Below are 13,299 nucleotides of genomic sequence, written 5' to 3'. Positions count from 1 at the left end.
AAAAACACTGTATAGTAAAATTTTATGACAGCTCAAAGCCAGGGACCAGCTAATTACTGGTTTTGGATAATAATTTCTTTGGAAATTAAACGGTTATGAAGCACATTATTTTTGTGCTACTCAAACAGAGGCCATACTTTTCTTACTCTTCTACTCCAAAACCCACTTGTCCACACAGAGAGGTGAAGAGGAAGATGCAGGTCAGAAAAATCATGGAGACAACCTGTTGCTTTTTCTTCCACAGACTTACAATTGTGTGGCTCTCTTCCTTTCTACCTTCCTAAAGGATCCTACCCTTTACTTTTGCCACCATTGCTCTTTTCCTTCCCTGCCCCCTAGTGACTTTACTGTGACTTTGCCAGAGTTCCCCTTCCACTTGAATTTGACCTAACAAATTAGTCTGTTGAGCATGAACTTTGTGTGCTAAGTTTGTTTCACTTGTTTTTGCTGTAATACTTGTGTGTTAGCTCAACCGATTCTGTAATCACAAGTGGCTAGTCTTCCAAAACTAAAACCCACAATCAACAGTGATATTTCTAGGACTTAAATACTTCAACTTTTCTAAGTTTAATTTCCTAAATATCTTCTGTAAAGGAGAAACATATTGTTTCAATGAGGGGTTGTGATTCTTAAAAATAAAAATGCCTGCAAAGATTTTTAGACTGGTACAATCGTTAATGTTTCTGTGTTCATCTGAAAGTTTCAGAAGAGTTGACAGAAAGGTTTTAATTTTATTATTTTATTTTTTTACTTTTTGGTACAAGGGATTGAACCCAAGGACATTTTACCACTGAGCTATCTTCCCAGGGTTTTTATTTTTTAATTTTGACACAAGGACTTGTAAGTTGCTGAGGATCTTGCTAAATGAGCAAGGCTGGCCTTGAATTTGCAGTCCTCCTGCTTCACCCTCCTGAGTCGCTGGGATAACAGATGTGTGCCCCTGTGTCCAGGTAGGCAGGAAGTTTTAAGGTTCCATTGCAATTATCTTTTTCTTTCATTCTGAATTGATTATGCATTATAGTTAAGAAATACAGAAATACAGTTAGTGATATGACCCATATTTGAATGCTCATCAGCCAGGAATTGATTATTTTTTCTTTCTCCCTTCAAAAAAATTCTCTTTTGAGGATTTGTTCTCTTCTAATATACACACAAACACACATGCACACACTGCATGTGTGTGCATCCATGTGTGTGTGCTCTCCCAATAATTTTGGTAAATGTGAATTGCATTTGATTATTTTTAGCAGTTTTTAACATGACTATTTCACTGAACCATTTAAACAGCTCAGAATAATAGACACAAAAGGAAATTATGACAATAATTTCTATTGCTGGAACTTAAGACCTTATTCCATTGTTATCCCTATTTTTCATATAAGAAAACAAGTTTAGCCAAGTGCAATAGTGAGTGCTTGTAGTCCCAGCTACTTTGGAGTCTGAGCAGGGGGATCACTTGAGACCAGGAGTTCAAGACCAGCCTGTGTAACACAATGAGACCCCATTTCAAAAAGGAAGTGAGGAGGGAGGGAAGAAGGAAACAAATCCAAGTTTAGAATGATTAGGGTGTTTGTCAAAAGTTGAACATTTCAATTAGGAAGAAATGAAGTTAAGATTTGAATTCATTCTTCCTCAAAGGCCTTAACTACCCAGGCAACCACGCAATGTTGACAGAAACCAGCCAATGTCACAAGATGGGAAGAGGGAATCCTTCATTGGATAGCCAAGATTTGAATTAATGTAAATATGAAAATTAAAATGATGTAAATATGAAAAATGTTAAATATCAAAATTGATCTCTTCATCAGTGCTTAGATACCCTGCATTTTTTTGACTTCTTATTTGTTTTCCATTTACTGTTTTGTAGAATGTAGCAAATTTATATATATTTTATTATATATATATTATATTATGTGTGTGCATATATGTATATATACATACACACATAAGCACATATTTATACATTTAATATTTCTGACAAGGTTGAAATTGAAATATATAAGAAAAACAGCATCATTCTAGAAAGGAAACAGGATAAATCAAGTGTTACTACTTCTAGCGCTAGCTTGGTTCTTCTACAGTGTTATGATTTTAGTAAGTAGTTAATTATACTGTTCCTCATTATTTATAAGATTGTTCTATTGGATAAAATGATTTCTAGAATATATTTCCTGCTTAGAACTACACATATAAATTTAATAAACACTTAATATAACATTCACTTAGTGGAACTAATGACTTTTATGAGTCATTTTAGAGACACCAACTGCTGCACAAACAGGTATATTTCATCCAAGGTATTTTATGTACAGAAAATACACTTTCATAACAATCTGTATAAGCATGAACACAATTAAATTAGACAAGTAGCACATACTTTTCAATTCACTATCAAATTCACCAGGTTATTGTACCTCACAAAATTACAAGCTGAAATTTTCCTGAAAAATAATTACATTCTTGGACTGGGGTTGTGGCTTAGTGGCAGAGGGCTTGCCTAGCACATGTAAGACACTGGGTTCTACCCTCAGCACCACATAAAAATAAATAAACAAAATAAAGATATTGTGTCCATCCATAACTAAAACATTTAAAAAATAATTATGTTCTTATGTAATTGTTTTTTAAAAATATAAGTTATTTATATTTAAAATTCTAAGCTTTATCTTTTTCTTCTAAATTTTGTGAAGTGAATATGCTTGGGTCATCTTTCAAAGAAGAAACATATCAATATCATTATAATAATGTTATTATAAATAGAGTTTTATCCTGTTGATACACAAGGCAAAACTATAGTGTTATCAGGTATCATGAAAATAGTTGTTAAAATGAGATAATTCATGAGGCACAAGAAGAAATGAAGAGCTTCAAAGCTGTATTTTACAAAACTGTTGAAAACATTTTCATTTGAAGAATATGGGGAAACTTGACTTAGAGAGTGCTAAGAAATGCATTACCACACCGATGAAGGACAACTATGATGCATAAAATGGTATATTATGATAAAGTGGTTTTATGAGTGTATGAAATGCCAGGCAATGTAGTGTATACTAGGGTTTTATTACTAGTAATGTGATTATTGCACTACCAGAATGAATTGAAAATACTCAGTTTAAAATGTTGCTCAAGTTTTCTAGAGAGTGGCAGAACACTTTCAGAAACCTCTCCAACTAGACATTACAAAAATAGGGTTAAATAGTTGTCAATGACATAGGAACATGGACTCTTCCTAAAATGCAAATAAGTATGTAACTGGAATGGAAAAAAATCAAAAGTTATGCAGTGACTGTGGATGAAAAGTAACTGGAAAATATCAGAAGTAGAACAGATTGCTGAGACCTGAAACTTTATAAAAATTTCCCTCTTAAAAAAATGATTTTTATTTTTCCAAACTGTGCTTTTTTGTTATAATTTATTAAAAATTATCTACCTTAGTAAACATTTCTAAAATGTACATACTATTCAACATATAAATATTTGGACTTGTTATTTGAAACAAAACCATTTTGCCTTAAAATGTGTTTGTTATCTCCCTTTTGTAGTATGAAGTCTTCTGAAAAATCCTGATGATCTCTTCACACATTTTGAAATTTTTCCATTTTCTTAAATCTTAAAAATCTGAGCTAATCAGTGTCTCACTGCTGAGGAGGTAAAAGGGACAGTATGCAATTCCTTACCCATCATAGAGGTTACAGGACTCTATGCATATCCTTCCCCTGCTGAAGCGTCGGCATGAAAGACACTGGTCGGGCCCAGGACCCCAACAGCCATCCTTGGAACATAGATGATTGCACACCATTCCTTCAGCAGCTGCAAAGCACACCAAAATCAAGGGTAAATAAAGCAAAAAAAAAAAAAAAAAAAAAAAGTGTCAAAACTTACTGTATTCCTAAGATTGTTTAAATGCTTTTAAAGACATTGGCTTCTTAAAGGAGATCTGCATCAGATAACTTTGCCTTATCTCCAATCCCCATGCCCCAGCCTACCCCCACTTACTTCATGTTGCAGAGGTCTACTCACTAATGTTTGAACAGCAATGTTGTATTTTTCATAAAATACAAAACTGAGCAAAACACAGGCATCTATTTGAATTCTAGAGGGAAGAGAGGTGACGGTTCCAAGGTAAGGACTAGACCAAGAACTTTCCCAGTCCAACGGTTGGCTCCACTAAGAAAATAAGTATTTATGCTTCAATTGTATCAAATAACATCACAAAAAAAAAGAAGAAAGATATTATCTTTAAAAAATACTTGAACAAGAAGAGAGAAAAAAATGTAAAACACACACAGAGGGTAAGAGGGGGAGAAAAGAATAGAACTAAAAAACAAGATTTTTATGACTATATCTACCTTGATATTAGTACATGCAAAAAATAATTTTAAAAGAATATTCAAAATTTCAGGCTTACCCATGAGGAGGTATAGAGTTTAAAATACAAACAGGGGTTTTTAATCTTATGTCTTTTTTATGATGGGAGAAGTGCCAAAAATTTGGGGGGCTATGTTTTAAAATTGCCAGTTAAAACTGTCCATTTCTGTTCTCCTTTATACCGAACGGCATTTATTCAGTATATTATTATTTGTATCGTGTAACATAATTTTTTTGAAGGGCCACTAGATGCTGAATAAGAAGTGCTCATAAAGATTTCAAATTCTATTCTGGGTACCTGAAAAGTGATTTTAGGCATCAGAAACACAAGTGCATATGGTTTTCATGAAATGTTATGAATTCTCATGAAGATAAAAACATTGAAATCTTTATCTTTCCATTGATTACCGATTTTATTTATTATAGGCTGTAAGGTTTCATGGCAAAAGTCATTTGTGAAGTAAAATAGAAAAAAAATACTATCTTAAACAAAAAGAAATTAAACAAGTAAAAAAAAATGAACTATGCATTCAAAGAAGGTGAGAAGAAGCGAAAATAATAGAACTAAATGGCACCTGAACATGTTAATGTAACATAACCAGGGGACCATATCCTGGAAACTGTGAAAGCTGTTCTAATGTACTCTTGAGAGCATACTGCTTCCACCTTGGATGCTGACAAGGTTTTAAAATAGTGAAATAAATTTCCTAGTTCCTACTTTCTTTGTCTAATATCATGGGGGCTAAAGAAGTGCCCATGTTAAATAGTATAAAATATTTTCTTAAGGCTGACAGACATATCAATAAGACTTTTTACTTTATAACTGCTTACATGAATAATCTCTACCAGTATAGTTTAAGATAGGAGAGTATATATATATATACACTTTAAGATAGGAAAATATATATATTTATATTTATTTATTTATAAAGCAATTTTAGTTTTACTGAGTTATATATGACATGATGCATTGCTCATGTATAAAATGTACAAATTGATAAGTTTTGTCATGTGTATATACTTATGAAATGTATACATAGTAAAGATAATAAATGTATCCAATACCTCCAAAAGATTTGTTATGATGTATGTAATCTCTCCTTTTTGTCCCATCCCCCTCAGACAACCAGGGGTTTAGTTTCCGTTACCATATACTATTTGTGTTTCATAGAATTTTACATAATGTATATCTCTTCTTATATAGTTTCTTTCCCTTCCCATGATTTTTGAAGATTCATCCATGTTCTGTGTATCAATACTTCATTCATTTTTTATTGAGTATATTCCATTGAACATATCATTTTTTTTTCAAATCCATTTACCTATTGACTGACATTTAGACTGTTTTCCATTTTGGTCTATTAAAAATAAGCTACTATAGGGCTGGGGTTGTGGTTCAGTGGTAGAGTGCTTGCCTAGCACATGTGAGGCACTGGGTTCCATCCTTAGCACCACATAAAAAATAAATAAATAAAATAAAGGTGTTGTGTCCATCTATAACTAAAAGTACTTTAAAAAAATAAGTTACTATAAATATATGTATACAAGGTATGGATACACACATTCATTTCTATTGGGTAAATATTCAAAATGGTATGGTTGAATAATATGGTAGATACGGGGTTAACTTTTATGAAACTGTGAAATTGTCTCTCAAAGTAGTTGCACCAATTTACATTCCCACCAACCATGAACACAACTGGAGAGCTGAAGTTCTCCCATGTCTTTGTTAATACTTGATATGATCACTATTTTAATCCAGTCTTCATTTATTGGCATGCAATAGTTTATCATGGCAATTTTTATTTATATTTACCCATGATTAAAGATGTTGAAATAACTAAAGTAAAAAAAAATACATTAGTTTAAAAAAAAATAAAAGATTTTGAGCATCTTTTAATGTATCTATTTGCTATTCATATATCTTGTTTGGTGAAGTGATATCAAATCTTCCTTTTTGATATTATATTGATTTCTTATTTCCTGGTATTGAGAGGGTTTTTTTTTATTTTATAAGTACTTTCTTCTGATTTTAGCTTTTTCTTTTCACTATTTTAATACTGTCTTTTAGAAGTTTTAAATTTTGATGAAGTACAAGTTATCAATTTTATCTCTATAAATCATGCTTTTCATATCATGTCTAAAAAGTTTTAAATATGCCTAACCTAGGGTCATGGTATTTTTTTTCTGATGTTTTCTTTCATAATGTCCTTGTTTTGGGTCTTACAAATATGTATATGATCCACTTGAAGTTAATTTTTGTTCACGGTAGTATAGCAGTCAAGGTTCTCCAGAAAGAAATAAAAACAATATAATATAACAAATTATGTATATTTATATAAAATAACTGTGGATTGATTATTTCTGGTTCTGTTCCTATTGATTTATTTATCTCCAATGGCACATAAATATTTTTCATCTTGTCAATTTTAATCAAGCCACAACCCCAACCCTGTAGTAGCTTATTTTTAATAGACCAAAACGGAAAATAGTCTAAATAACTGTCAACAGGTAAATGGATTTGAAAAAAAATTGATATGTTCAATGGAATATACTCAATAAAAAACAAATGAAGTATTGATACACAGAACATGGATGAATCATCAAAAACCATGGGGAGGGAAAGAAACTATATAAGAAGAGACATATATAAAATAACTGTGTGAGCCGATCTCTTATTTTATATTAAAACTGGTAAGTACCACTATCTGCCATCTGCAAGCTGGGGTCACATGGAAGCCAGGGATGTAGTTCCAGGTTGAGTCTGAAACCCAGAGATACAACAACAACAATGATGTAAGTTTGGGTCCAAGTCCAAAGGGCTAGGAACTAGGAGCACTTACAATATAAGTCCCAATCCAAGAAGGTTAACATTCTACCCAAGCAATCACAAAGAGTGAATTCTTCCTCCCTGTACCATTTGTTATTATATGCAGGCCCTTAATGGACTGGATGATGTCTACTCATATTAAAGAGGGCAATCTGTTTCACTAAATTTATCAATTGAGATGCTAATTTCATCCAGAAACATTCTCACAGACACACCCAGAAATAATGTTTAACTAATCTAGGCATCTCATGCCTCAGCTAAATTGACAAAATTTACTATCACACCTACTTAATAAGAATCTATTCCTTTTCTTTATATGGATATTCAATATTTTCAGCATTATTTGTCTAAGAAATTATCCTTTCTTTTCCAAATGCAAATGCAAATGTATGTAAACTTGCATATTTGTGAAAAATTAATTGTCCCTGTAGTGTTGATTGATTTCTGGTGCTGTTCCTATTAATCTATTTATCTCCAATGGTACATAAATATTTTGCATCTTGTCAAATTTAATCCATTTGTGTTTTTATGTTTGAAGCTTATGCTGTGAAAGTAACATGTAATAATGTATCTCACTTTTTACATTCAATCTGTCAATTTCTGTCTTTTAAATAGGTGTTGACCAATTTAGTATAATTATTGTTATAATATTGTTATAATATATTAATTAATGTTGAGTCATTCATCTTGCTATTTTTTCTGTTTATTTAATTTGTTCTCTTTCCCCTTTCTCTTATGTTTCTGCTAGATTTTTTTATTAACTGAATTTTTATGATTTCATTTTTTCTTCCCTTTTTTTATGGCATCTGTGGGTTAGGAGCTACATAACTTTTGATGTGCAATTTAATCTCTTGGGCTTGTAATGTACACATTTTTAATTGCACTTTTTTATTCTGAGAAATTCCTGTGTAGTTGTAAGTGACAACATAGAGAGATTCCTTGGTACCTCTACTCAGTTTAACCAAATGATACGACCTTGCAAAACTGTAGCACAATAACACAACTAGGTTGTTGATGTTGATATTGTCAAACTACAGAAGAGATTCCCTCCACACCAAGAATCACTACTGCTGCACGTTTATCTTCACAATGCCTTGTCTCCTATCTTCACTTCCACCTCATCTCCTCAACCTCTCTGAATTCTATAATTTGGTCATTTAAAAATATTGATAAATGGAACCATGCAGTATGTAACTTTTAAGGATTAGAATTCTTTTCACTCAGACATCTCCAGAGATTCTCCAGGTTGTTTTGTACGTTAGTATCATGTTCCTGTTTTACTGCTAGTAGTATTCCATGGTCTGGATCACCACACTTTATTTAACCATCCACCTGTAGAAGGACACTTGAGTCATTTCCAGTTAGTTTACAGGTATTAAAAATAGTGCTGATATAAACATTAGTATGTAGGCCATGGTGTATGATTTTAATTCTTCCCAAAATGCTCAATTCCTGGTCACATGGTAGAAGCGTTTCAGTTATTATTAGTATTTTTTATAATGAGTATAATAAATTGTTTTCTAGAGTGGCTGTACCATTTTACATTCCAATTGGCAAAGTGTACATTATTGCATCTTTATCTTCTCTGGCATCTGACTTTATCACTGTTTGTTTTAGCTATTCTGATATCTATGGTACTATTTATCATGGTTTTGTAATAAGGATTTAGCCTCCAAAGTCCAATGGTGGCTAAAAGTAGAGTTAAAGTCTTGGTTGGCATCTCTGCCTCCATTTTGTATCTATCTTCTTTGCTCCCAGTCACCTTGGATTCCAGGAACAAGGTCTGATCTGATACACATCTTGTGAGAGTGGAAGCTACGCTCCAGGCAACAGAAACTTTCTTATCTGGGACAAGGCTTCTCCTGCAATTCTTAGACAATGATGCAAAGACTACCTCAGATTAAGATCACCTTCATGGGCAGCTAGAAAAAATCCCCAGCTATATAAACCCACCAACCCTTGCCATGATTTCCCTTCCTATAAAATCTCAGAATCTCAAACACAGGGCTAAGGACATGGGTCTCCTTGACTTTCTGGTACAGCCACACTGATGAAAGTTCCTTCATGCTTTTCACCATTACCTTTTCTGTTTGTTTTTTGAGGTGAGCGGCTTGACCTGATCTTTTGGATTCTCAGAGTCAAGCCTCCAGTCTAGGACTCTGGTATCAGCCTTCTTCTGAATTTCCAGGGAACTGGGAATAATGCTGAACATCATTACATATGCTTATTTTCTTCGGCGCATAATCTTGGAGAATCTCTCTTCATGTGCTTGTCCATTTAAGATCTTTTTGTTGTTGTTATGGTCTATCTGGCATATATTCATGTATATCTATCTGGTAACAAAATCTTTTCTCCTAATCTGTAGCTTAGACTTTCATCCTTTACTAGACAATTTTCAGAGAAAATGTTTTCATTTTGATGATTGTAAATTTATTAAATTTCCTTACCAGAGGGTGCTCTCCTTTATCTAGCTCTAGATCCTAAATAATTTCTCCTTTTTTTATTTATTTCTCTCCTTCATGGTACTAAGGATCTGTGCCAGGCTTCTCACATGCTAGGCAAGCTCTCTACAAATAAACTATATCTATAGTTATTTCTTTTTATTATTATGAAAGATTTATAGCTTTATATTTTACATTTAAGTTCATGGCCTATATTTTGCTAATGTATACATAAGGTGTCAAAATCAGGGTAAGATTTATTTTTTGGCCCATGGGAAGTCACTGGTTCCAGAGTCATTTTTTTCTAAAGACTATCTTTTCTTCTGTTGAATTATTTTTACACTTTCATCAGAAATCAACATATATTTTTCAATTGTGGTTAGTTTGTATGTTCTCTGTTTTTTCATTGATTTATGTGTGTCTCTCCCTTCACCAATATCACAAAGGTTTAATTACTGTAGCTATGTAATATGGTGAAAGTATGTTAACTAAATGTCCCCACTTGATTTTCTTTTTTCCAAATTCATTTCATCTAGTTTAACATGTTTTCCTTTCCCTATAATTGTATGATAATCTTGTCTCTCTTAAAATCCTTACTTGATTTTTAGAGAAGTTGCACTAAACCTTCGTATTGGTTTATGGAGAATTGACATCTTTATGATTTCAGTCTTCTAATCCAAGAAGGCAGTATGCTTCTTCAGATGCTTCAATCTTTTCATATTTCTTTCAACAATATTAAGAAGTTTTTAGCATGCAAGACCCAGAAATATTTTGTTTTTATACCAAATTATTTCAAATTTTAGTGTTATAAGTATTGTAGTTCTGATTTCTGTGTCTACATTTTAATTGCTAGTATTAAAATACAAGACAATTTTCTATACTTTATCTTGTATCTGGTGATCATGACAAATTCATTTATTTATTTTATGGCTTTCTGGTAAATTCCTTGGAAATTTTTATGTGGACAATCATGCCATCTATGAACAGGGACAGTTTTATTTAGTCCTTTTTGATGTTTATGTTTTCTTTCCTTATGGTGCCTTCTAGAACATCCAATTCTTTGTTGAGTGAATGATGAGAAATGACATTCTTATTTTGTTCCAGTCTATCGTGAAGCACTCAGTCTTCCATCATTAAGCACAAGGTTAGCTTCCGGAGTTTTATAGATGGTTTTCCCAAGCTAAGAAATTTCACCTGCATTTATATTTCTTTGGAGATTTTTTTTTAAAATAGAAATGAATGTTATGGTTTTCAAACTTTGATATCACTGGCAATATATTTCTTCCTCATTGTCAATATGGTATATTATACTATTTGATTTTTCAAATATTGACTCAGCCTCATATCCATGAAATAAATCCTGTTGGTTATGCTGAATAATTCTTTTAAATTGTTATTGACTATTACAGCTGCTTTTTCATGAACTTTCTCCTATATATATTTTTGAGAGATACATTGGTCTTTAGTTTTCTCTTCCTTCTCTTTTTCCTTCTCCTTATTCCTCTTCTCATTGCTATTTTTCATTCATGTATGGATCCTAATCTTCAAAATGGTCATCCAAAGTAGTAATGGTGATCCATTTTACATATGGGCACAGCCACAGAAATCTCAGCTGCCCTAGACCACAAGAGCCAGGTTTAACCCCAATCCTGCCTGGTCCATTTCCACCCAGTTGGAGTAAATTCTCAGCTGTGTACTTCAACTTCTCTGACACCATTTATAGGATGATGAGGTGCACCTCATTATATTCTGCTGAGGAAGGAAGTCTGCACTCTCCACTCCTTTGTTGACTGGGTTAAGTTGGGGACACATTGCTTCATGGTGTTTGGCTAGAATGAAGCGATTATTGCTTAAGTTTTCTTTCCTGTGAATCTGCCCCTTTCTTGGTCCTTTGGGTAGAGAGAGCAGGAATTGTTGGGGATTTTTTCTTTTTTGTCTGTACATGTTGGTGTTTTTGAGTTATCTGTTTCTTCACCTCCAAATTCAGGATATTTGACAAAGACAACCCAGGACATGCATTAGGTGTTATAGCTAAGATTCCAAATTCCCAAACCTGTCTGCCTTTTCTATGTTTTAGAGTCTTAGATTTAATTTATATATGATGACAAGGGCTTTATTATATTGAAGACAAAATTCAATGACATTCATGAATCAATACTACACATACAAAATTTCAATTTTTATAAGCATTTAGTCATTTTAAGGTTATTATTGAGTTTCGTGTTCTGATTTATGAATTCTTATATATAAGGTTTATATACTCTTGCTTATATGGGGTGAACATTAGTACCAGAGGAAATCCTGAAGAAGAAGATATCATGAGAGCAGTGTGTGAAGACAAGAGTTGAATATTTACAATTGTACTACCAGGTGTCACGAAATTCTCATTCTTTGTATTCATCACATTTATGTCTTTCTAGAAAATATAATGAATGCTTTAAATTCTTCATGTGTCAAATTCAGAGAACCTCAACAATATTCTTGTTTTTTTTTTTTTTTCCTTGAGAAAGTTGACAGGAACACCATACCCCTCAGTCACTGCTGGTGTATGACAATCCATCACAGTTTTTTAAAGTCCATTATTTTATTTTACTAATTCACAGTACTTTTCTTCAGGTTAGCCAACCTCTCATTTTTAGCCCTTGCTTCTCTCTCTCTCAAGAGTGATAGGACATTGCTAGATATAGAAGGGTAGAATTTCTTGGATTTCCTGTTATAAACTGTAATGTTAATTGGACAGGAATGTTTTAGCCCAGGATTCCGCCTCATTTTCTGTTGTTGGTTGCTTCCTTAAGTCTGTATTCATGTGCCTAACACCAGAGGACTTTGGCATCAAAGCAACCTACCTACTGAAGGAAAGGAATAATAAACAGGAGTTCACAATAACGACATTCTACTCCTTTGCAAACCACTGGACGATGGAACAAAGGACTTGTGGATTATTCTCTCTCCAGTAAAGCCAGAGATGTTGTCCCCACAAAGCATAGAACAAAAGCCCAGGGAAGCTACTTCTGTGAACTTCTTAAGAGATGTTTTCAATCAGCACCAGGAACTCAGCAGCCCTCTGACCTCCCTGAATGATCTTCCTGTGTGAAGGAGTAGGAGTCCTATCAATGACTGGTTTGCAGTTCAGAGGGACATTATAAACCTCTCTAAAGAAACTTTAGCAGTGTGGGTATTGAGGAACCTTTAAGGTCCTCTGTGTTTCCTCCGAAGCTATGAAATAGATTTTTCTTTATCTCATCTGAATTGTACCTGCCTGTTAAAAATGTGGAGAGATAATAATGTGCTTAGTATTTCGACCTTTATAGAGAATATTGAACCTACTTCCATTAAAATGGAGACAAGCTAAAAATAATGGATTTTTTTTTTTACCATGCTGTATGTATGAAAGTAAATGGATTAGCTCAAAAATATTGAAATGGAGCACCTGTCTACAGGCACAAGGGCAGAAAAATATCTTCCTTTTATTGTACAGCAAATCCGTCCATATTTCTCACATTTTTGATTATACATGGAGACATGGATTTTACTTAGAATGTATTTGGATATGTATCATTAATCTCTTTTTTTTAAAGGCTGAATAATGTGGTTTAACATAGTAAAAATTGAGGCTTTGTGATCAGAGAGACAGAAGTTCAAGTCCCCTTGGCTTCATGA

At 33.0% G+C, this 13,299-nt stretch overlaps 1 protein-coding gene across 1 annotated transcript in view; it reads right to left on the bottom strand.

Annotated features, from left to right (window-relative positions):
* The window catches only part of Erbb4 (erb-b2 receptor tyrosine kinase 4), a 699,449-nt gene that overhangs the window by 258,163 nt on the left and 427,987 nt on the right, over positions 1 to 13,299 (bottom strand). The window contains exon 13 of the mRNA XM_071619435.1: positions 3,678 to 3,810. Coding sequence (XP_071475536.1) covers positions 3,678 to 3,810 — 133 coding nt within the window. The remainder of the gene's footprint in view (positions 1 to 3,677; positions 3,811 to 13,299) is intronic.

This window comes from Marmota flaviventris, chromosome 11 (genome assembly GCF_047511675.1).
Source record: "Marmota flaviventris isolate mMarFla1 chromosome 11, mMarFla1.hap1, whole genome shotgun sequence".
Taxonomy (NCBI): domain Eukaryota; kingdom Metazoa; phylum Chordata; class Mammalia; order Rodentia; family Sciuridae; genus Marmota; species Marmota flaviventris.
This window is presented reverse-complemented; position numbering and strand designations above follow the sequence as displayed.